Below are 26,635 nucleotides of genomic sequence, written 5' to 3'. Positions count from 1 at the left end.
TACGTACGTAAACATTATTCTCTACCTTCCGTTACAAATACAAGAGTTATTCCACCCTGATAGAAAAAAATAAAAACATAAATACAACCTTCGGTCAAAGAGGATTGGCCTAGTACTCGGTTAAAGTGTGCAATCTACTTCCATTATCCATAAGGACAATTAGTAAGTACTCACAATATAAAATTGCTATTAAGAAATGGATGGTGGAGGTGGGTTACACACGGATCGATGAGTGGATCAAGCCAAATAGGTAAAGTGTGTGTATTGTTTATGAAGTTTGTTCTATTGGTCTACATAAATTGGTTATGTTTTTTATGATTATTTTAGTTTTTATTGTTTATAATGTTAATGATAATTAGGTTAATTGGATTAATTATGTTTTTTTTATTGTTACTATTATGTTAACTTTGTTAAATAGCTAATTTAAGGCATGTTTCACATTTTGTAAAATGTTTCCCTCGGCACGGGACACCCCCCCGCGAGGGAACATTATTCTGTATAAAAAAAGAATACAAACAATGTAAAAATGTAAATAAATAAATATCCAATATGTATTCGATTTACGACGCCATTTCCTGATTTCATAAACAATACGTAGACTCGTGATCTATGGAAGAGCATTGTTCGCATGCGCTTAAATCATCGACACTTGACAGTAAAGGAATTTGTAGCGTGGTTGGCATTTACAAAAATGAATAATACTGAAATAGTATAGATAATATAATTAATGTAACGATAAATCATCAGCCGGCGAACTGGAACAATGCGGAAGGTAATATTGTCTCCACCGTCTAAATTCTGAACTACTTAAAATGTGGGAAGAATTTCCATTCATATTAATGGTTGTCTGCAGTCAGACATGCAGTCCAATGCACCAAGGCGTCGAAGTTATTGACAACCTACAAACGTTAAAATAATTACACAACATTATTTTGGTACGTGTATTTGTACACAAATCTGGATTTCTCCCAAGGGGGAGTAGGTATATATTTTTTATTTATATCCCTACAGAGATGAGGTAGAATTTTTTCAAATTCAGGATTATGGATATTCGAGCGTTTACAGGGCTTATGACTTGTCATTGGCTGGGTTAAGTGGCCACTTTAAGTAGATACTACAACATTCCCCATTCCGCTTATTAGCGAATATCCACACAGGTAACATAACAAACGAGAAACCGTTTAGTAAGATATATACAAAAATCAAAAATGTTACCTGTGTGGATATTTGCTAATAAACGGAATGGGGAATGTTGTAGTATCTACTTAAAGTGGCCACTTAACCCAGCCAATGACAGGTCATAAGCCCTGTAAACGCTCGAATATCCATAATCCTGAATTTGAAAAAATTCTACCTCATCTCTGTAGGGATATAAATAAAAAAGTTAAAATAATTATTAATATTTAAAGCATTAACCTTGTGAGCAAAAATTTTGCTAAATGTAGTTAAATATTTATAAATAACCATTTACCGACTTTTATGTGTCCACCGGTTTCCATTAAGCCAACCAAAAAATGTAATTCTTGTCCTTCAGTTTACGTCGGAAAAACATCAAGAAATTTTAATCATCAATTTCATCGATAGTCCATATCTCTTGGAGCGTATTTCAATAAATTGTCCCGTAAAGTCAACACGACAAGTTCATTTTTTAATGATTTATTGCCCAAAAAAAATTATGTTCAAAACTCGTTTATTTATCGTAGCTGCTCCAAATTTAATTTACTTTGTCCCCATTTAGATATTTTCAATACAAAATTTTGTGACTTCAAAAAAAAACTTTTTGAAACACTGTAAAATAAAACATTTGTCAATGTGTAGTAAGTTAATGTTTCTTCAATTGTGTTTATTTTATTATAATATCAAAATTTTGAATTGGTCAACTATATTATGAAAATCCCTCTCTTCCACTCCTCGACTCTATTTTCTCATCTTTTTCAGAGTTCTTTTTTTTTTTAATTTTTCTCTTTATTGTGTGACATGTTCTCTCATTATATTTGTGAAAAACTTTAACTGAATGTATGTACTATTTTTTATATTTTGTATTCTTATATAACAACTGTTGTTTTTCCTTAATAAATAAAAAAAAAAAAAATTGGTTGGTGTTGAAAAACTCATGAGGTGTCTTCACAATAACAATGTCTCCGAATTCGCAAATCACCTAATCAATTTTAATCATGACTTAAATAATGATACAGGAGTTGAAATCTTACACAATATTTAGCATAAAAAAAACGACCCGATTAAAAACAGGAAATTGGTAGTTAGTACTATTGGTAGAGACCTCAAACAATTAACCTCTGTACCTACATTGTAAAAATAGTGAAATAAATAAAGAAATTAGAAAGATTACAATATATTGTTAGACCCGTCACCCTTCACCAGTCGCACCAGCATGCAATGTGTTACAAAGTATAATATAAATAAGAAAAAAACTAGAGTGTTTTCTTCTTCTTCTTCTTCACGTGTCATGTCGGGTCCCCCCGACGTTGATGATCACTTGGGAAAAAGCTTCCCTATCCTGAGCAGTGCGAAACAGCTCCTCCACAGTTTTAATTCTGGTCCATGCTCGGATGTTTCGAAGCCAGGAAAGCTGTTGTTGGAGCGTTAGGACTATGAAGTACATTGAACAGAAGTGAGAGGGAGTGATAGTCTCTCCGCTGTCTAATTTTGAGCCATTTCAGTTGCCTACGATAATCAGAAATGTGGTCGTATTTCCTAAGACCAAAAATGTACCTTATGCATGTATTCTGAAGTCGTTCAAGTTTATCGAGTTTGTGGGGTCTTGACAAGACCCCCATTTTGTCGGGTCCTGTCTCGCAACGTGTCCTACCCATTGCCACTTCAGTCCTGCTAGTCTCGGAGTTGGGACTTGTGCCTCAATAAATGTTACACGAATAAAAAAAATATAAAATAATAATGAAAACAGACCAAGTCCTTTTAGAATTCTTTCAGTGAAATACCAAAAGTATATATTATATCTTTCGTATTGTGATTGACCTCTTTTTGTACTGCCTGTCCATTCGAGAAAAAGTGCTGAACTCTGAAGATGTGAGGATTACGTAGTCAAATTTTAATTAGGATGTAAGTTTATGTTCCTAATGAGTGACGTGTCAAGGTATAATTAAGGGTTTCGTGCAGCCAGGTGACGTATTTTATTTTCATATAATTTTAATACTTTTTAAAAAGTAGTCGAGAAGAAAGAAAAAGCGAGAAGTTTAGAATTTTTCATTAATATTTGAATGACTAATTCAGCAAACAAATGTAAGAATAAAAACTTTAAGATTTTAGAGGCCTCAGTGCCTCGATTATGATGGGAAGGTAAAGACGTCATACTTTCACCTTGACGGTATAGTTGAAGATAAATTCCCTCTAGCGATTATAAAGATACACTACCGACCCCCCTCCTTCAAGTTGTGGGTAGATACATCGATATGAAACAAGGGGAAGCGTACGTCACGGTACACATATCTACGCACTAAAATGACATAGCTTCAGCATGACGTCATAGTTTAAGATAAAAGTCTCCCGACCGACTACATAGGTACACTATCGATACCCCCACCATCAATTTTCGATGTAAGTACATCGGTTTATACCGACGGCGACGGGTCTAGAACCCATCGACACGTTTATCTAAGCATTAAAAGCGCCAAAAATTTTGTTCCGCCGAGCAATTTTTCCTGTAATTATGATTTATTAAAAAAAATTATCGTTTTGAGGTTGGCACCTTTTTTCTTAAAAGCCTATTAAAAATATGAGAGAGAAATAAGTCAATTTTGAAGTCAAATTAAATTCCCACATCACTGTCACTTTAATAAAACGAACGCCTAAGTGTGAAAATATTGTCGCTAGGTTCTGTATTTTTAACATATAAGAGTAAGGAAGTTACCATTGTTAAAAAATAATTTAGTTACTAAATTTTTTCCATCTGTTTTAATATGTTTTAATTTGTCTTTTAATGGTCTCCATATAATGATGTTCACATCAAGAATATTTAATCAGTTCAACATCGATTTTTAAGAAAGATAGGCTGGAGGTTGGTCTTATCCAGAGACCTACATATATACGTATAATAAGTTAGAAACTACTTTGAATATATCTTCTCTTCAAGACCGACGAAATAAATCCGACCTTATAGTCCTATTTAAAATTTTCAACTCACTCTTTGATGCGCCCGAACTACTGAGCTTAATAAAATTAAATATCCGAACTAAAAACCTTTTTTTATTATGTTGATATACATGCCCCTGAAGTATGCTAAAAAAATTATACCAACATAATAAAAAATAAAAAAATTCAATCGGACCTTTCAAACCAACGAAATTTAATAATTCCCTAACAAACCTCTTATATTTTCTCCAATATAACTTGTACCATGCATTTTATTTACTCCGTATAAATTATTATTAAAATGAACACAAAATATTTCATAAAAAATATACACGTTTGAAAATAAATAAAAATATGACATTTTCCCAACGGATTTTTTTTTACTATACACAACCCACAATCCAAAAGAGGTTTTGAAAAAAATATCACATTTGACTAAAATTTAATATTATGATTTTTTAAATTAACATTGCGTACATTAAAAATGCGTTTGTGTAAGTTTTCCGAACGCGCCAGCACTAATTATTCGACCTTTGCATACGTGACTAGATCAAATAAGAAAGTTCCTATATTTATAAACCGGCATTTTTAATCCATATATTAATAAAGTTTAAGTTTAAATATATAAAGTAGGTTTAAGTTTTCAGCTCTTTATTTATTTATACTTTTACATTGTTTGTATTCTTTTTTTATACAGAATAATGTTCCCTCACTGGAGTGTCCCGTGCAGAGGGAAACATTGTACAAAATGTGAAACATGCCTAAGATTAGCTATTTATCAAAGTTAACAAAATAATAACAATAAAAAAACGTAATTAATTAAATTAACTTAATTATCATAAACAATATAAACTAAAATAATTTTATAAAACGTAACCAGTTTATTTTTTTTATTATGATTTAACACGGGTACAGCCTAAAAAACCATAATGGGTTTACAGATGCAATTTGAAATGATAAAAATAATTTTAAAATATCCAACTATCCGTATATTTTTTTGTCTAGATCTAGGGTGTAAAGTGCACTTACGTTTTTCAGGGCTCTGCGTACCGGGATCCCCCCCGCGGGCCAGGGGCGCTGCGCCCTGGCGCGGGCCCTGGGGGTGACGCCGTGCGCGGCTCTGCCCCCGCTGGGGCAGGCGGCGCGCCTGGCTCGAGACAGCTGTAGGCAACTGTGCGCCAACCGGCGCTGGGACTGCTCCTCGCTGGACCTGGCCCCCAACTTCTCTCCGGACTTGCTATTAGGTAACATACATTCATGTGCTAATACAGCCATGCAAGTAGAGATAAGAGAGATAAGGCTCTCATCGGGGTAGAGAAAGCGCTGCTGGCGCGTAATTTACGGACTAATTATGCGCTAGCAAAGCGTTCTCTACCCCCGCGAGAGCTTTCATGATACCAGCCCGGGACACATATTTCAATGGGATATTTTTAACGATAATGTGAGTAGTTTTAAAATTAATTTATTCACTTATTAAAAATTAAAATATATTTTTATTTTGTTGCTATTTTTTTTACACTTTAACCGCCCTTAGGGTTTTTACAATACAAATTTGCTTACTTATGTTATTATTAGTGAAACATGGAACTGCCAGAGGAAGAATAAAAGCCGAGCGAACGCGGTCGAAATGCGAACTCCTATGGGCCTACCACACACTCGACAAGTGGCATGGGAAGTAGCGAGGAAAGAGGCAGAGACGCAGTGTGGTAACATTACTCGTCATGCCGCACGTCATGCTCCTCGTCGTGCCCGCCGCTCATTTTCGAATGATTTATATTTCTTTGTATGACATTGATATAATTAGCTATACTAAAAATGCATTTAAATTTTTTTTTTTTTTCATTGATAAACCCTTACGGGTTACATACATTAAAGAAAATATTTTTACTTTTAAAATTCACATTCTACTGTTAATAATAATATTTTTAACATCTTTTGCAAAGGTTGTCTGAGTCTTTTGTTTAGTTTTGTCTGGTAGTTTATTGTATAATTTTAGTCCATGGTTTATTAGTCTCGATCGTCCTTTTCTCGTTTTAAAAGGTTGTGTATGATATTTTTCTAATATTCTCGTATTGTGTTCATGTTTACTACAGTTTTTTTTCAGTTTTAATTCTTCGTCTACAATTACATCAGTGGCTTATTTATGAATAAATTTAAAGGATTCTAGTTTAAGAAGTTCAGTTAAATTTAATTGTTTAGTTTGTTTAAAAAGTTATTTAGTTGCTGTTAGATAGGGTAGGTCATATACTAACTAGAATATTTTATTTTGCTGTCTTTGTAGTCTGTTTATGTCATTTTGATTTCCTGTTCCCCATAATAGTTGCATATAACATATTTTAGTTTTTACATAGCCTTATACATTTTTTTTTTCCTTTACCAATAAATTTTTAAATCGAAAACTTTGTTTTGGAACAAAAAAAGACTCGATAAATATAAAGGCGTAGCGCGCACGCTGACACAGTTTCATCGTCCATTGTATAGAAAGACCAATGACAAGTGCGATTAATTGCGCGAGTAGAGCAGTGTGTGGGCGGAGAGGGCAACATCGGGCGAGAGGGCGGCAGCGCGAGGAGCATGAGCATGAGCAGCGCAAGGAGCATGGTGTGGCGGGGCTGTAAGGTCGCAATAATGTTCAATGTTAAAATCATCATGTTTGATTTCACGCGTTCATATTTTTTTACTTTTAATTATCAGTGTGGCCATACAGGTGTCTCAAAAATCAATGTCAACCCGGAAATCGGTGATAGGACCACCGGCCAAGTCATGACAGTTATCAGAAAAATATTTTTAAAAACATTTGTAAAGTTCTTTTCAAATTATAAGTATCAAAAAAATTCAGAAAAACTGACGATCTTTCAATTCCTGTGACTACAAATGTATATATTTTTTTTTTCTGTAATGTAACCATAAATAACCCTTCTATAAATTTCAGTTTAAAATTAGAACGTTACTGCCTCAGTTTTTAATCAAATGTTAGATTTTGGCCCAACATTGAATTAAGAATAATTTCATTAGCCAACTTTAACCAACTAGTCACAGGAATTGAAAGATCACCACAGGGTGTCAGTTTTTCCGAATTTATTTTTGATACTTATAATTTGAAAAGTACTTTACTAATTTTTAAAAATATTTTTCTGATAAAGCTAGGGTTTCCTAGGACAGCGGTGCCCGTATTTTAACGGCCGTAGTGAACGGTGATGCAGTGGACAGTCGTCGTAAAGGTGACTAGAGTGTGGTTTTCTAGGAAAACGGTGTTATCAACACCATTTAACACCGTTTTCCTAGGAAACCACTCTCTAATCACCTTTACGACGGCTGTCCACTGCATCACCGTTCACTACGGCCGTTAAAATACGGACACCGCTGTCCTAGGAAACCCTAGCTTAACTGTCACGACTTGGCCGGCCTATCACCCGTTTCCGGGTTGACGTTGATTTTTGGGACACCTGTATATGAAGCAAAAATTAGTCGCATGGAAAAAAGAAATATACCCAAATTAACCACTCTGAAGAAGATTCTTAATTATTGCACTCCTGTGACTATGAAATATTCTAGTGTAAAAACACGCTTTTAAATAAATCATCATCATCATCCCATTTCAGTACCCAATGGGGCATAGGGCATGGCATTGGTAGACAAATCGAAGTATATCTTGATCATTTAAAAATATTGATATGCGTAAATATTTTAAGGTTGATATATATTAAGACCTCTTGCATGCCTCTAAGCAATTAATAGGTTGTATATTTATTTTTGGTTATTTATTTTTGTTTCCAATAGTAACAAGTTACAATGGTGAATGGCAAAGTTCGGAATAAATTCATTGGAAAAGTTAGTAGCCAAAGTTCCCTCCCTACGCGTCTTCACATTAAATGCAATCCTTTTAATATTTCACAAGAGATAAACGTCCGAATCAAACCTTAATCACATTATTCATTAGAGCATCAGATCTAGCGTGAATGGGGGAAGATATAGTATTCTGTCTGGAGCAGAATGCTGAAGAGTTCACCCTTCGGCGCCAGCGTTCCTCAAGCTGTGCGTCGCTCGTAACGATGTTAACTCTTAAAAGACTGTGGTAAATAATTCAGACTGTGGTAATAAAGTGTTACCACTAGTAAAAGACGGAATATTCTAAAGTTTAGACATAATAAAAAAACATGGAGATATTCTGTATAATAATTCCTTTTCCATAATGTATGCGAATTAACATATAATTTAGCCCTGTAATAGCAAAATAAATTAAAAATCACGAATACGCCACTCATTTTACGGGCGTGCGTCCCTCATCACTATCATCAACCGACTGAAGACTGAATCTGTTTTAGACAACACTCGCCGCAGAACAGCATCTCTGTCTTTCTTGTTTTGACTTCTATCTTCGTGCTCTCTCTTGTATGAGGTATATGTAAAGATGTGTTGCTGAATTAGCGGACATTCATTCTTCGCGTAGCAAGGATAAATATTTTTTGTATTAACATTTAGCATAGTTATACAAATTGTACTTTCTAAATCGGATGAAAAAATGTCCATTTGAAGATTACTAAAAATACACACAAGAGTTAAAATAATGCATTTTTTATTTTCCGTAAAATCTGTGTCTTGGGTCTCGGATTCCATTTTTTCTGTCCAGAATTTAGTAGAAGGCCAATTAAAAAATACTCATATTTAAAAAATATATGTATATGCGTAAATAAGAGAGCAGTTCGTATGTTCCCAATAATAACACTAGATTGAGATCTTATGCACTGTTTTACGCACCTAGTGGCTCAATTACAAATAACTATCGAAGTGCTAATAAGCGACGTGATAACAATTTCTCACCATGGTTGTTTATCGTATTCGCAATCACAATGAAACATCCGTGAACACCTAATATTACATGTCAAAATGTTTACGTTTCGCGACGAATAATCCTGCTGCGCAATCACATATTTGAATTTCACCGATGTAAATATGCTACGTGCAATTTAATGCTCTATTTTTTACCGCGCGTAATAAAATATTTTTTGTATCCAATTTCCCGTAGGGCTAAATAAAAAAAATAGTTTCAAGCAACTCAAACAGGAAACTCCTATTATGACGTCACAAAATAGTTGCAAAATGTTGTGATTTACGACATTGGTCCTTTTAGACCCGAGCCACAGAAACAATTACAGAGTGGGAAGAACTGGGTTGTGGTCCCGCGGGCGTAATCGCAAACATTAGTTCTATGTGTGGCAGGGGCGAACCGTGTATAGAAGCGATTATGCGCAGCTTATCACTATATTTGACCCACCATAATAATGGTTCATTGTAACTTTATTTACAGAAAACAAATAAATAATGATGAAATTTCCGAGCCCCTCAAAATTTCATTGGGAGTACCACAAGGATCGGTTCTCGGACCGGTTTTGTTTATTATATACATAAATGATATTGTCGAAACATTAAAATATTCAAAAATAAGACTCTTTGCAGACGATGCCTTAATATATATATCGGGAGAAAATTATAAAACAATTATGGACAGACTAAATCATGATCTTAATAGTGTATCACTGTGGCTAAAAATTAATAAATTAAAATTAAATGTTAACAAAACTAAATATATGAATATAGGAAACAAAAGAATAGAAATTACACCATCAATTGTAATAGAAAATGAAAAACTTAATGAAGTCACTGAAATTAAATATTTAGGTGTAATGTTGGATTCAAAACTTACATTTCACCAAAACGCTAAGATGGTAATAAATAAGATTGCAAAAAAAATATCAATTTTGGGAAGGATCAGAAGATTTATTGATAAGGACTCCTGCAAAACTATTTACAAAGCAATTATTGAACCACACGTTAATTACTGTAGTAGCATTTTATTTTTATCAAACAAAGAAAACATAGATAAACTAACTGTATTACAAAATAAAGCCTTTAGAATCATTTTGAAAAAAAACAGATATACGAGGGTAAAGTCGATGGTAAATGAAATGAAATTATTAACATATAAACAAAGAATATTTTACAATACAATGATATTTGTTCATAAAATTATAAACTCTAATAAAAAAACAGAATTTTGGAAAAAAATTGATCGGAACCAGCATGAACACGATCACAATACTAGAGAAAAGAACAAAATTAGACTTCCATTTAGGAAAAAGGCAAAGTCACAAAATTCAATTTTATTTAAAGAAATTAAAAAGTATTACGAAATGGAAAAAAATATTTATGAAGAAAAAAACATATCAAAATTTAAAATAATGGTCAAGACATATGTGATAAACAATTTGTAAATTAAATATATTTGTAATGTTATTATTAGAACACACATAACAATATGTATGATATGTGTGCCCTACTTTAAGATTTAAATAAAAAAATAAAAAATAATTAACATTTATTTTAAATCATTTCCACCATTTGTATTTTTATCCTAAGATAAATTTAAATAAAGCGCGCCCAGCGCCTGCGGTGAGCCAAGAAACTAGCCGATTATTCCAGCTAATTTTTTCATGCAAATAAGTATACTATATTTTAAATGTATTAACCCCAGTGCGGGTTTTTTCTCCTAGATTAAACTTGCAGATTAAACAAATTATTTGAAGATTCTTGATTTGGAAAACAGTATCTCAAACATTGTTTCTTAAGGACTATTTTTCTTTGACATGGTACTTTTGACATAAGACTATAGTTACTTTCATGCGTCATATTGCAGGACATAAAGCGCTCCACGCGGCCATTATTAGCACTATTAATTACTAGAACAATGCGGCCAGTTGACATTTCAATTGAATACCTAATATCGACTGAATTCATAGTGGTATTTTTTATTTATTTTTTAATGAATTGTGTATTAAAGTAATGGATAATATATTTATATAATATAATTTATCACAAAGTTACATCGTTTGAGTTAATTTCATGGATGAGAGTTGTTGTATCACACAGAACCACAGAAAAATATCAATTTATAGTATATATTACTTACATTATATCATGTATCTTATATGTAGGTACAAATGTATGATATTTTTTTTATAGCTTACCTGTAAAAAAAATCACCATTCGCCACTGATGTGTGGACGACTGTTTTTGATACGATGGCTAATTTTAGGCGAAAATCCTGGAAAACGGAATCCATCCGTGTAATAGGTAAAAGGCTTTAGAAAATTATGGTTGCCTTTTCCTTGTTCTGGAAAATATTGAGAAACTCTAATTTAACCTTTGCTATTGATAATATGAGATAAGCCGATAAATTAGACACTGAACCATACGGGCTGCATACAGCAATGAGCATCTAACCGAAAAGGGTAAAAACGTCCACACGAGCTCATTCATTACACGTGTATCGGTTGAACTCTTTTGCAGAGTTAACGACCCGCAAAATCTTTTCTGTCCAATTCGCAATAGTCAGAAAGGGGTGAGGGATGTCTAAGGTTATCTGATGGGGACAAGAGAAGTTAAACTCTTTTGGCAGAGCCTTAGTTGAAAAGAATCACTTTAGATCGAGGGTAGTAAGATTGATAGACTTTCGATATCTGCTATAAGTTGTCCTTATATATTATACCTCAATCGATCTTCTAGACCAGTGTTTCTAAACCGTTTTGAAAGAATCGACCCCTTTACCGCATTCAAATTATCCAGCGCCCCCCCCCCGAACAAAAATCTAAATGAAAAATTTACATTTATAAATTTGTTGCAACAGAGAGGGGAAAAAATTTTGAGAAGGAAATATGGAAGTCTAGACATTTACAGGCTTACGACCTGTCATTGGCTGGTTTGAGTGGCCACTTAACACACTGTGTAACATTCACCATTCTGCCTATGTTTGAACATCCACATTTCCTCAACTCTTCCATCTGTTGACTTTTGTGAAGTAAAAGAGCTGAAACCCTTATCATGTGGGTGAGATTCCAATTCACCTACTAGGCGACGCCTGAAAACAATTTTCCACAGTCTGTAAAGTGAATGAATGAATGTTAAACAATGTACGAAGTGGCCACTTAAACCAGCCCATTGGTTGGTTGGTCATAAGCCCTGTAAATGCCTAGACTCTATATTCCCTTCTCAAGAATCTTTTCCCTCTCTGTTGCAACAAATTTAAATATGAACAACTCCCAAGCATTTGGACATACTCAAAACATTGTTGAAAAATTTACACTTTTCTTTGTGTATGTATGTCCTTTCTTTACGCAGAAGAGGTTATTGCTGGCGAAAACGAATCAAAAAGCATTTTAATCACATTGATAGAATACCATTTTGGCTTTGCAGTCATTTTGTTAGTCAATTGTCCTTGGAATCTGTAAAGATGAGCTAGTTGAACATTTGGTATTTCTCATTAATACATCATTGTCGTGTGGTATGTTTCCGGACCAACTGAAGATAGCTAAAATAATTACAATTCATAAAGATGACTGCAAAAAAGACGTTTCTAATTACCGGCCTATCTCGATACTCCCAGTATTTTCTAAAATATTTGAACTAATTTTAAAAGATAGGCTCACTAAATTCTTGACCGACAATAAAATTCTTACGTCTCAACAGTATGGATTTCGAAAGTTTTCAAATACTAAATGCGCTGCTTATGACTTTGTCTTAAATCTACAAAAAAAAATAGATGTTGGTGAATTTGCTGCAGCTATATTTATAGACTTAAAAAAGGCTTTCGACACTGTGGACCATGAGATTCTATTGGATAAGTTGAAACACTTAGGCATAGTTGGCATACCTTTGAAAATATTTCGAAGCTATCTCACTGACAGATACTGTGCGGTTCAAATCGGAAAAGAATCTAGTGATCTAGGTAGGATAACTTGTGGAGTTCCGCAGGGGTCAATCCTTGGTCCACTCTTGTTCCTTATTTATATTAATGATATCACTAAGTGGGGGTTAAAGGGGACTCTTCAATTGTATGCCGATGATACTGTCATTTTTTATCATAATAGTAACCTAAAAGAACTAGAAAAAATAATGAAGACAGATTTCGATAGTCTTGCCGACTGGATGCGATTAAACAAATTAAGTTTGAATATGAAAAAAACATCATATATGATTTTTGGGAACAAACAGGATTTGAAAATTAATATTTCTCTAGGAACTGGCTATATTGAAAAGACCAATGTTACTAAATACTTAGGACTATATATTGACTCTCAACTTTCATGGAAATACCAATATGAACATGTTAAATCAAAAATAGTACCCGTAACTGGCGTTTTGCATAGACTTCGTGGTCTGCTTCCTCACTCTGTTTTGTTTGCCGTCTATTACGCTATGATACATTCTCACCTATCCTATTTATGCTGTATTTGGGGTTTCGCTAACAAAAACCAGATTTCTGAGATTCAAGTTCTTCAAAACCGAGCTCTGAGAAGCATTCTTGGTTTGAAATGGGATTCCCATGTCAAGGATATTTATCGTAACACAAAAATACTTCCTTTCAAGGTAATGGCACTGTATGACATCACTAACACTATTTCAAACATCATAAACTTTTCTGCTCACACAAATTTAAAACTTACATTTAATCATGAAATTCACAACTATAATACACGACATGCAAAAAATCTTCACATTTCTAAATTTTGTTCCACGAAGTTCGGCAAAAGGTCTCTGGAATACATTGGTCGTATATAATTTAATAAACTGCCTGATGACCTTAAAAATGAAATGTCGAGTGGTAAATCTCAAAGACCAGAAATGAAGACCTATTTCTTGAATCTTTTTGAAAGTGATAGTTTTTAGCTCAGTTTCTGTGAATAGTCTATATATTGTGTTTTAGGGTTAAATGTTTTTCTTTTCTTTTTTTAATATTAAGTTCACAGAATGTTTAAATGTTTTTATTTTCTTTTTTAATATTAATTTCACAGAATGTTTAAATGTTTTTCTTTTCTTTTTTAATATTCAGTTCACAGATTGTGTAATGGCCATCGGTTCGAATTCGTCCCGGCAGTGACATCTGTTGAGAAAATATGAAGTCAACCGAAAAGGACAACGTATTTGATTAGTTAATCAAATACGTAGTTTTAATGGGCGTCTATAGATGGCTCGCCTGGTCTTCCGTGACTGCACACGGGCGGATATACAAAAAAAAAATATGTGTTAAAAATTTCGCCATATTGGGCACGCCACTGAGTTTGTAATCTCCTTTCTTCGAAATAATCGCGAAGGAGTAAAAATTCAAATTCAATTCAAAAGAAGAGTCAACAGTTAATCCATCCCTGTTCGGGCGCCAGTGACCAGGAAGACGAATTGGATGCAGACCAGGACTTCGGGATTGCCCAGGTCAGTTGTATTCAGTTTTCTTTGACGGATTACCTGTTGGTTGGGTTCGAACTGTTGGCCATTGTTATATAAATTAGCTTTGATTGTTATTTGCGAATCGAAGCTGCAAAAGAAGAAATATGTGTATAGCTTGTGATTGACATAACAATATACATAAAATGGTCCTTCGCCGGACATAAATAGTCCTAATCGAGTTACTGGATTATTCCAGTAAATTTATTTATTGTTCTATCGAATTTAATACAAATTAAGTTTATTCACTTCAACTCCAGAATAAATAAATTCTGCAAAAAATTCATATCAATTATCGCTTTCTAAATTTATTTCTTACCGTACCGTGTGACATTAAGTTATTTTTATACATATTTAATTAATTAAATTAAATACCTACCGCACGTCTGTGGAACACTTATTTAGCCTACGTTTTACAAATACGTTTTACATATATTAAACATGTCGGAAATAAATGCAAGAAAATTAAAAATTCTCATAGGGAAACGAGAGGTATTTTTTGAACGTATAAATGCAATTTATAAATTATCGTTAAATATTAGTTCGTTAAACGATTCCAGAACAAATGAGAATTTCCTAGCGGAGTCGGAAACAGTCGACGAATTGAATAAAAAGTACGAGGAGGTGATCGACCTTATTAATCAGATAAATTTGGAAATTAATCCCGAAAACTCGCTTGATTTTCAATCACTGGGAGTAGTTCAGGATATGCATTCGAGAATTACCAGGGCTAGAAATAAAATAAACAAAATGAATATAACTACTTCTAGAGAAAAATGTAATATAAATTTGCCGGTTTTAAAAATCCCATATTTTGATGGTAAACAAGAAAATTGGTCTATTTTCTACGAATCTTTTAAATCCAATGTTCATCTTAATACCAATTTATCGAATTCGCAAAGAGTGCAATATTTAATTTCAAATTTGACGCATAGCGCGTTGAATATAATTTCCGGCGTTATTCCCACGGGAGAAAACTACCAAATTCTTTGGGATAGTTTAGTTCAAAAATACCAGGATTCAAGGTCACTGGGAATTTTTTATTTGAAAACCATTCTCGACATAAAGCAAGTAAATAATACTGCCGCAAACTTAAATACCTTTTGTGAAAATTATACTTCTAGCGTCGCCGCTTTAAAATTATTAAAGATAAATGATTTGGCGGATTTTATATTTTTACATTGCGCGTTAAGAAAAATTGATGTTCAAACAGCGCAACAATTCGAAATGCAAATGCGGGATAAGGAATTGCCCACTTTCCAAGAATTCACAGATTTTTTAAAAGGCCAAGTAAAAATATTGGAAAGGACAACAAATGTTTCCGCTTCCTCTTCTTCTTCTTCCCGGGCTGCTATTAATGCGGAGCCGAATGGGCCCAGTAATAAGAAAACCTATAAGGCTTTCATATCTACTATGGAAAAGAAATGCTTATTATGTAACAAAGACAATCATACTAATCTTTATGATTGTTTCACATTTAAAAATATGCCTGTTAAGGGTCGTTTTGATTTTATAAAATTAAAACATGGTTGTGTTAATTGCTTGAGTTACGCCCACACCAGTGCAGGGTGTAAATCTCAACATACGTGTAAAAAGTGTCAAAAGAAACACCATTCATTATTACACTTTGAATTTTCTTCTAATAATTGTATTACGAACAGTAGTAATGGGCAACATGCCTCAAATTCTAATAATGGGGAACATGCATCAAATGCGTTTATTGATTCTGAAAAGGAAGGTGGCAAAAATAACTCATTTTCTCGGAATACTCGTGTTGAATCTACTAGTACATCGCCTTTAACATTCATAACATCGCGATCAAATACACTGTCTTCTTCACCTGGCCACGCTATTTTACTGTCTACCGCGCAAGTTTTTGCGTATAAAAATAACAATAATAACAAAATAGTAGTGCGTTGTCTAATTGATAACGCGTCGCAAAACAATTTGATAACAGTCGATTGCTGTAAATCTTTAAATTTAAATATAATTCCACTAAATAACTCCTTCTTGAAAGGTGTGGGAGAGACATCACGACAAATACATGGGTATGTTTATTTTAACATTGAATCACGCATGGTTCCAAAAAATAAATATAAAATTCACGCATTAGTAGTCGACTGCATAACAGATAAGTTGCCTTCACATTTTATTGAAAAATGTGATTTGAATTATCTCGCTAATATTCCCCTCGCCGACCTAACATGGAACATACCTGGGAACGTGGACATTATTCTAGGTGCGACTATTTTTCCCTATATTTATTTTGGAGAAAAAATAGAATCTGGTTCAGATGCCCCGCCTGCCTTGTCTACAGCTTTCGGATATGTCTTACTTGGGAAAGTTCCTTACCATTCCGATATTCAACCTAATTCCTTTTCCGCTTTAGCCCTTCAGGGGTTAGAAAAATGTTTACAAAAATTTTGGGAATGTGAAGAAATGCCCGTTAAACGGTTCTTAAGCCCCGATGAAACTAAATGCGAAACCGCATATGCTGCTACAGTTTTACGCAGTGTTAATGGGAGGTATTCGATATCTTTGCCTTTTTGTAAAAATCCAGATGAATTAGGTCACTCTTACACGGTCGCTCTCCGTCGATTCTTCACTCTTGAACGAAAGTTCAAGTATGCCCCCACCCTTCGGGATGATTATCATGAAATTATTAAAGACTATTTAAGAAACGGCTATTTAGAAGAAATTCCGTCTACTTCAGATATAGAATGTGGGTATTTTATACCTCACCACGCTGTAGTTCGTAAAGATAAAATTACTACTAAGGTACGAATTGTTTTAGACGCAAGTGCTAAAACACACTCTGGGTTGTCACTGAATGACATCCTATCTACCGGCCCTAATTTACAGGCCGATTTGTTTACATTATTATTAAATTTCCGCTTACTGCCTGTCGCTATTACAGCTGACATTAGACAAATGTATTTACAAATTGGTGTGATTGAAAATCACAGAAAATACCAAAAAATCATATATAGATTTGATCCTAACGAAAAGGTTAGATCTTTTCAATTTACCCGCGTTCCGTTTGGACTCAAGTCCAGTCCGTATCTTGCAATGCGCACCATACGACAATTAGCTTTAGACGAAAGAAATAACTTTCCTGCGGCTGCTAAATTGGCCGAATCAGAATTGTATATGGATGACTTGGTCACCTCTGTTATGAACAATTCCGAAGCAATTGAGCTAGCAAATCAATCAATTAACCTTTTTAAGTCTGGTGGATTCGATTTGGTCAAATGGGCCAGCAATTCATCAGAATTACTCTCAAGTTTACCTTCAGCTTATTGTACACCTGTCAATTTTACAGATGATGATAATTTAAAAATTCTTGGCTTGGAGTGGCATCCAACACAAGATATTTTTTGTTTTACTACATCCCCTTGTGCAGAAAAATGCACAAAACGAATTATATTATCTACCGTTGCCAGATTGTTTGATGTACTTGGCTTAGTTTCTCCAGTGATATTATACGCAAAAATACTTATAAAAGAACTTTGGAATACTAATCTAGGATGGGACGATACTCCACCTGAACAAATAGTAAAAAAGTACTTTAATTTAAAAAATGAATTACCTTTATTGAAGGAATTACGATTGCCAAGACATTTGAATATTACACCTAATTGCACAGCTAACTTGGTCGCCTTTTGCGACGCAAGTATGAAAGCGTATGGATGTGCAGTATATTTACACGTAACTGATTTAACGGGAAATATTTCAATGCGATTGATTTGCTCTAAATCTAAGGTTTCCCCAGTCAAAGTGGTGTCATTAGCACGTTTAGAATTATGCGCCGCAGTTCTTTTATCGAAAATTGTTCGCAATGTTTATGAAACATATACTCCGCGTTACCTGATTTCCAAAATATATGCATTTTCTGACTCCACGATAGCTTTATCATGGATTCATTCATCTCCGCATCGCTGGTCGGTATTTGTGGCTAACAGAGTGGCTATAATACAGTCTAATTTAGATTCGAAATGTTTTTATCACATTTCTGGTGTTGAAAATCCTAGTGATTGTCTATCTCGAGGCATTTTGCCATCTCAATTATTGATGCATACTCTTTGGTGGTATGGACCATCGTGGATGTGCGCACCCCCTCAGTCATGGATGATTAGGCCATTTGCTGCTTCTGCTTACGAGGAAACGCCAGAATTTAATTCTAAAACATTGATCACCACCGTAATTAAAGAATCTTTTATATTACTGTCTTTAGCAAATAGGGTTTCCGACTGGAATAAATTATTACGTATTATTGTATATATTCTGCGTTTTGCAAAGCTGTTAGCATGTTCCGAAAAAATCAATTCTTCTGATTTAAATTTCGCTGAACATTTTCTGATATGTGAAGTGCAAAAAGAAGGTTTTAGGAAGGAAATTGATTTATTAAACAAGGGTCTTGTAATTTCTAACATTAAACATTTAAATCCCTTTATGGATGAGAAGGGAATCATTCGCATTGGAGGTCGATTGTCCAACTCCAATTTGCCGTTCGAAACTCAACATCCGGCTTTGCTACCAAAGAAAGGTCACATTATAAACCTTTTAATTGACCATTATCATCGCACCAATTGTCATACAGGCCCAAATTTATTGAACTCCTTAATAAAACAAAGATATTGGATTCTTTCTTCACGAAATATTATCAGAAAACGCACCAAATCGTGTATATTTTGTTTTCGCGTCAAGCCTACCTACGTATGGCCAAAAATGGCAGACTTACCAACGTACAGAGTCCAAGAAGCAAAGGCCTTTGTTCATACGGGTGTAGATTATGCTGGGCCAATCAACATTACTCTGACTCGTAAACGCGGTCAGCGTTCTCAAAAGGCTTACCTTTGCATCTTTGTTTGTTTGACAACAAAAGCGGTGCACATTGAGCTTGCTTCAGATTTATCTAGCGACACGTTTTTAGCGGCTCTAAAAAGATTTTTGTCTCGCAGAGGCCCAGTGTCTAACATGTATTCCGATAACGGAACCAATTTTATAGGTGCCAAGACACAATTAAATGAAATTTATAATTTAACCGCATCTTCAGACTTTCAAGCTACTATCAGCAATGAACTCAATAACCGTCGCATATTATGGAAATTCATTCCCCCTTATAGTCCTCATTTTGGAGGAATTTGGGAATCATGCGTTAAAAGTTTTAAGACACATTTATATCGAGTGGTAGGCGGTCAGTTATTAACTTATGAAGAACTCCTAACAGTATTAACTCAGATTGAAGCATTGCTTAATTCACGACCTCTTTGTTTATTATCCGAGGATCCGTATCCTGAGGTGCTGACTCCTGCTCATTTCTTGATGTCGTCTCCTCTTCAATATCTTCCCGCGCCCGATGTGCTTAAAAATCGTCTTAGTCTCGTAAATCGTAAACATTTATTAGATAGTTTAGTACAATCTTATTGGAAAAAATGGAGAATAGAATATCTCCATACTTTGCAAATGAGACAAAAGTGGTGTACCCCCGAAAACCCAGTGCAAATAGGCACGGTAGTTTTAATAAGGGAAGATGATGTTCCACCACTTCGTTGGCCTCTTGGGAGGATTGAAAAGGTGTATCCGGGGACTGATGGAACTATTAGAGTTGCATTAGTCAAAACACAATCCGCAAGAATCAAACGGCCAGTTGTCAAACTGTGCCCTATTCCAACTCAGTAACATAAGATTTATTTAGGCATCTTAGTTATAATTTACCTTTATTATTTTTTAATTAAGCTTGTTATTGAAAATACTGTTAAGTAAAGAGATACTTTAAAGAATAGCATACGCTTTTCTTTGAGTTTAGGCTAGTTCATTTGATTATTATTTTTTTGTTTTCTCTCGATTGTTTCCGATTTCTGGGACAATTCCGCTTGTTTCAATATGTCACATATTTAGTATCATTGCATTAATGATCAATATTATTATGAATACAGTTCTAAATGCTTCGGTTATATTGCAATTATATGCGGTTTGTTCATGCTCCGCCATAGTTTATGTAAATACCGTTAAATAAAACAATCATTAAGTTATTCAATTTTCTTGTTGAAAGTTTCGTCTGCAAACTTTCAAGGCGGGCAGTATGTAATGGCCATCGGTTCGAATTCGTCCCGGCAGTGACATCTGTTGAGAAAATATGAAGTCAACCGAAAAGGACAACGTATTTGATTAGTTAATCAAATACGTAGTTTTAATGGGCGTCTATAGATGGCTCGCCTGGTCTTCCGTGACTGCACACGGGCGGATATACAAAAAAAAATATGTGTTAAAAATTTCGCCATATTGGGCACGCCACTGAGTTTGTAATCTCCTTTCTTCGAAATAATCGCGAAGGAGTAAAAATTCAAATTCAATTCAAAAGAAGAGTCAACAGTTAATCCATCCCTGTTCGGGCGCCAGTGACCAGGAAGACGAATTGGATGCAGACCAGGACTTCGGGATTGCCCAGGTCAGTTGTATTCAGTTTTCTTTGACGGATTACCTGTTGGTTGGGTTCGAACTGTTGGCCATTGTTATATAAATTAGCTTTGATTGTTATTTGCGAATCGAAGCTGCAAAAGAAGAAATATGTGTATAGCTTGTGATTGACATAACAATATACAGATTGTTTGAATGTTTTTATTTTCTTCTTTAATATTAAGTTCACAGATTGTTTAAATGTTTTCTTTCCTTTTTTAATATTAAGTTCATAGATTGTTAAAATTTGTTAAAATTTTTATTGTTTAAATGTATACTATGTATTGTTACAAGAAATGTACTATTTTTTTTATGTACCGTCCCAAATGAGTTTTCTCGTACAACTCCTGGGAATATAATATCATGATATTCATGTCTTATATGTTTTATTAATAAATAAAAAAAAAAAATAACCTGCTCTTTTGAATTTGAACTGACACTTTCTACGCCCGATAAAAAAGGGCCTATATTTTATGACACAATGCCCATGCGATTATCTGCAGCGTCTCCTAAATGCTAAAAATTTTAAAACGCTCCGCCAAAAATTCAAAACGCCCACATAACCGGGCTGGCGCCCCGGTTAAGAATTACTATTCTAGACAGAAAAAGTCAGAAATTTATTTGAAGTTTGGTAGAAAAGTTGTAAAAACCAATTTATATAAATATACTAGCGGACCCGACAGACGTTGTGCTGCCCGAACATTGGCTTGCCTGTCATTAGCTGGTTCAGCAAACGTTTTTTGATATTCAATTTTTCGATAAACTATATACTAAGTGACATTTGACATTTAAATATTTTCGTTTCGTCATTGTGTAATTTGCTGTTGCCCAAAGCAAAACCAAAAGAAAATGTGCAATACCTCGTTATCCTGCGCCGATTGGCTAAGTTAATAGCTCTTACTATCATAATTGACCAATTTAAACTTTTCAGGTACAAAAGAACAATCTTTCGTGTACGCGCTAAGCTCTGCAGCACTGATGCACACCATGTCCAGAGCCTGTTCTTCCGGTCTGCTCTCTTCCTGCACCTGTGGCCAAACCCCGAGGGAGCGCCCTGGAAGGGGCTTCAAGTGGGGAGGGTGTTCCGACAACCTCAAGTGGGCCGGGAGATTCGTCAAACACTTCGTAGAAAACCCAGACAGCGAAGACTTCTTCAGCCGAACGGACAAGGAAAAAGAAATCAGAATATACGACACAGCAGACAGACGAATAGACAAACATGGAAATGTAATAGAAACATCGAACACAACCGCAAATTACACAGTCAAACTTGGCGAATCTTCAGTCACAGAAGGTACGGCGATGGTTCAAACAGATCCCGAAGGTGGCAGTGGAGATGATGACGTCAGCGATCTAGAAACTACAACATTTGGTTCAGAAAATGAAGCCGCGTTGGTCAGAAGAGCAGCTAGAAGAAACAAGAAACAGAGAGGCGGAAAGAGACAAAGGAAAGCTTACAATATTAAGGAGACTCTCGAGGAAAAATTGCAAAGGCTGCAGCCATATATATTACTGGCAAATTTACAGAACAGCAAAGTTGGACGAAAGGTATTTTATTTAGGTATTTTTACAGTATCAACCGCGATTTCGGTTTTTATCATTCCCTATTCGCACATAATGGTGCATAGGGCACTGAATTGGTACACCAATCACGGCGTATCTTGATCATTTTTTTGTTAAAGGAAAGATGACCAGTCTTGCGCTTCAGGTTTACCATTATTATTCAGGTCCAGGGACTATGAAATATTTTAGTGTGAAAACATCCTCAATATTATTTTGAGTTTCTCCAAATTTTTGTAGACAAGGACTGGATTCAACTCCCTGGGAAGCTGTTTACATTGACACATAACAACAGAGATGAATATAACACTTTAGGGAAGGTAATATAGAAGTCTAGGCATCTACAGGGCTTATGACCATAAGCCAGAATGGTGAATGTTACACAGTAAACCTGCCAATAAACCAGCCAAGGACAGGTCATAAGCCCTGTAGATGCCTAGACTTCTATATTGCCTTCTCTAAAGTGTTATTCATCTCTGCTGTAATGTGCTAATGAAAACACCCTATTAAATAAATATTTTATATTAACCCTGTCAGGAATTGAACCCGAGACCTCTTGCATGGTAGGCAAATGCGCTGACCATATCACCACGAGGCGGAGTTTTTGTTAGCTTTAAATTATATTTTTAATTTAATGAGTGTGCCTATGTTTTTTTTCATTTCTATACGTAAGGGAAGCGCCGTAGCGCAGTTGGTTAACTGTGAAACTGGCGTCGCGGGTTCGATTCCCGCCAGTTGCAAGAGAAAAATCCAAAAAATATTTTTTTCTCAGTTGGTCTGGGTGTTGTGGTGTATTTTTCATTACCTCCTTCCATATCACCTCTATCCCGCCTGCTGATAAGCCTCTAAATAGAGGCTTAATTTAAAAAAATAGAATATTAATTTATTTTTTTAAATAAGTATAGCCCAGCTTTGATATTTTATTTTTTAAAAAATTATTACCTGTATAAATTATTTTAAACAACCGTTCACTATCGATAACTCATAAATTGGCTTGTCTAGGTGATTTTCAAATGAATATTTCATGAAAACCACATATTAAATCGGGGGCTTAGGGTCATAAGGGCGAAACTACAAAAAATGCTGTTTTGTGTTAAGTACTAATCTGATATCCAAACAAAATATCCTGTTAGTGACAAAAAGGTGAAACTCATCCGATAAGTAGTTACCTAGATAAATTTGTGTGAAACTACAAATGAAGCGTTTTGTTTAAAGTCAGAAGAATAAAACACCTTTTACATCATTTTGTTAATTTACTAATGTAAGCGCAAGTTAGGGAAAGCGTAGTTTCATATAGACGAAAGCGTAGTTTCATATTTTTGTCTCTAAAACATTTTATGCTCTATTAACTGTATTTTTTATTTTCTTTATTTGTTACCCTTAAAAGACAGTATTATTTTTTAAAAACTGTTTTATCATTTATCTCAAAACTGTGTTTTTGTAGTTTCGCCCTTATGACCCTTAACCCCCGAAATTAATTAGATAAGCCTTGATCAAAATGGTGTGTTCCTTTTACATTCCGTGGCGCTCCCAATATCCTAAACTCCCAGCTGTCTAGGACAATAGGAAGATTGTTTAAAAGGAAAAAAACGACACACTCATTTCATGAGTGACAATTCTGCTGTACATTTAAATTGATCTTTAATGGTGAAATTAGCTTATTTACTAAATAAAACGAGAAATTTCTTACACTTTGAAGATTTTACCAGCATTTTTTTTAAGTGTCCTATTCTGTCCCCCTAAGAAAACTGGGTAAAAAATAGTATTTTTTTAATTAGATCCTTACCGCTAACCCCTGCAAATATGTAAGGAGTTTTTTAATGTTAATATTAAAAAAAACATCGCAAAATGTTTAAGTTTATTATATTTTAGGGCCAGACCGCGAAATTTCAGAGAAAAATTCCTCATAGTAAGCTTTCAAAAATCCTAATAAAAAATTTCCAAAAAGTTATTTTTTTGATCTCTAAATGCAGTAAATTTTTCATTTCTTGGACTAGCATCCCCTTCCGCAAACCACTTCCCCTCCCTGACAAAAAAAATGCGATCAAAACGTATTGGACGAACGAAGCGATACGCAACAGACGCTGACAAGGGAAGTGGCTGGGTAAGAGAGGAGAAGGGGTATATGGAGGGACTGCTTGTCCGAGAAATTAAGGATTTACTACATTTTGAGATTACGTTTTTTTTTTTAAATGACTTTTTGGAAAAATTTTAGTAGGATTTTTTTCAAAGCTTACCATGAGGAATGTTCTTCTTAAGTTTCGCGGTCTGGCCCTGAAAAACCGTGTATAATAAATAATTTAACAATAGCGTGCTATGCAATTCCGTTAGCATGCTAATTAATAGAATATAATGATTGCCTACTTCAACTTTCTATCTACAACAGGTAGCGGAGCGCTCGCTGCGCGTAGAGTGCAAGTGCCACGGCGTGTCCGGCTCGTGCAGCGTGCGCACGTGCTGGCGCGCGCTGGCGCCGCTCCGCGCGCTGGGCGCGGCGCTGCTGGCGCGCACGGCGGACGCGGCGCGCGTGCGCGGGGCCGGCCGCGCGGGGCGCGCGCGCCCCCGCCGCGCGCTGCTGTACGTGTCCCCGAGCCCGGACTACTGCCGCCGGGACCCGGCCGCGGGCAGCCTGGGCACCGAGGGCAGGTGAGGAGCCTCAGCATTGGTCTCGATCATGAGTGATCACCTTACGTTCCTTGGTAACGAAAATTACAGAGAGACCCGTCCATACCACCACTGGGTTTACGGAAGGATTTTCCCACTGAGTCTGCATATTTTGCAATAAGGAAACTATCCTATAATATGGTTTCGCTCTAACACTATCAAATTTTTGCGGGAACGCGGCTTCTCACAACACAGTTTTGTATATGGTGAATGTACATCTTGCAGAATTAATTAGAGATGACAATTTTGACAATATGAGCATTCAGGACGTTCGAGAGTTATTGACGGAAGATGAAATTGTCAAAGCTGATTGGCTGGAAATGGATTCAGACTTTCAAATAGATTTCGAGGAGAACAGTGATAAAGATTGTAAATTAAAATATTATTGACAAACTAAATTACAATAAGTCCTGAGCCAAGCAAAAAATTTAGATTTTTTTTTTAATGCTGATCTATCCGCTGAAATAAGCCGAAAATTCCAAAGAGAGCTGGAAAATTGCTTGTTTTAATACGTCATCTTCAATGACCTTTTAAGAAATCTTCAAGGACCTTTTAAGAAATCTTCAACGACCTTTTTAAAAAAAATCTTCAACGACCTTTTAAGGAACAGCAAGTAAACCAAAATCCCAGACTTTTAGATAGCAGAAAGCCCGTACGATAAAAAACATTCAGAGTGTGAAGATGACATAACTATTCTTTATTTTTGATTCGAGTTGTGGTCCCGTGGCTAGTGTCTCGGACTCACGGCTCAGAGGTCCGTGGTTCAAATCCCACTCTACCCCAACTTGATTCCCATTTTCCAATAGTGAGTTATTTACAACTCGTTGAAAATGGCCCTCAAAATATAATATTTGGGTAAATCATAAGAACGCAAATATTTCTTTTTTAAAATTAATTTGGAAAAACGTTTACGTTTAGTCGTATCGAGTATCTTTAAATTAAGATTTAACAAATTGAAAAAGTAAGTTTTTACTATTTGACTTATAAATATGAAAAAAAAGTACTCTGGATTTCTTTGGAACCTAACCCCCCTTTAAGTACTGGCTCTGAGTCTCACATAACACGGCCTTACACAGGAACAGGATCCTATCTACCTGTCATAGGAGGGTTATCCGTATTTGGATTCTGCTTGTTCCTCTGAATATTAAACAGAAGCAATATGCCGTTTCCCTGTAGGGGTCAGCAGAGAGAATAGAATGCCAGTTTACTCATTTCGTGATGACAAGTCTTTCCCGGTCTTCCTCTATTTTACCGTCTATCAACAATTGCATCGTAAAACATTTTAGTTGTTTTTTTGCGGTCTATTTTCTCTGCATGTTTTAGTAGTTTGGTATTAATAATTTGTTTTTCCCTTTAAGATGGTGTAACGCAACACTTACGCACGGAGAATCCAGCTGTCGCTCCATGTGTTGTGGAAGAGGATATAAAACTCAAAAGGTTTCTCGTGTAGAGCGATGCAATTGTCGCCTCATTTGGTGTTGTCACGTCGAGTGCCAGCTCTGCAAAACTACTTCAAAAGACCATTACTGTAACTAAAATAACAAATTGGTAATAAAAAATCCAACAA

At 35.1% G+C, this 26,635-nt stretch overlaps 1 protein-coding gene across 1 annotated transcript; it reads left to right on the top strand.

Annotated features, from left to right (window-relative positions):
- Positions 1–3,098: 3,098 nt before the first annotated feature.
- On the top strand, positions 3,099–26,635 carry LOC148278102 (protein Wnt-11b-2-like). Its single transcript, XM_088231875.1, has 5 exons — positions 3,099–3,115; positions 5,149–5,354; positions 21,776–22,392; positions 24,791–25,050; positions 26,427–26,635. Exons 1-5 carry the CDS (start codon positions 3,099–3,101, stop codon positions 26,602–26,604), a joined length of 1,278 nt encoding a protein of 425 aa, XP_088088001.1. The 3' UTR covers positions 26,605–26,635.

This window comes from Micrasema longulum, unplaced genomic scaffold (assembly GCF_059751315.1).
Source record: "Micrasema longulum isolate JH-2025_06_02 unplaced genomic scaffold, ASM5975131v1 h1tg000928l, whole genome shotgun sequence".
Taxonomy (NCBI): Eukaryota; Metazoa; Arthropoda; class Insecta; order Trichoptera; family Brachycentridae; genus Micrasema; species Micrasema longulum.
Note: the sequence above shows the minus strand (reverse complement) of the source record. Positions and strands in the feature narration are given on the sequence as shown.

Bases quoted from the DNA above. Each gene is read 5' to 3' on its own strand.
- LOC148278102 (XM_088231875.1), top strand. The intron at 22,393-24,790 runs GTATTTTATTTA...TATCTACAACAG, and splicing joins ACAGCAAAGTTGGACGAAAG to GTAGCGGAGCGCTCGCTGCG. The intron at 25,051-26,426 runs GTGAGGAGCCTC...TTTCCCTTTAAG, and splicing joins AGCCTGGGCACCGAGGGCAG to ATGGTGTAACGCAACACTTA.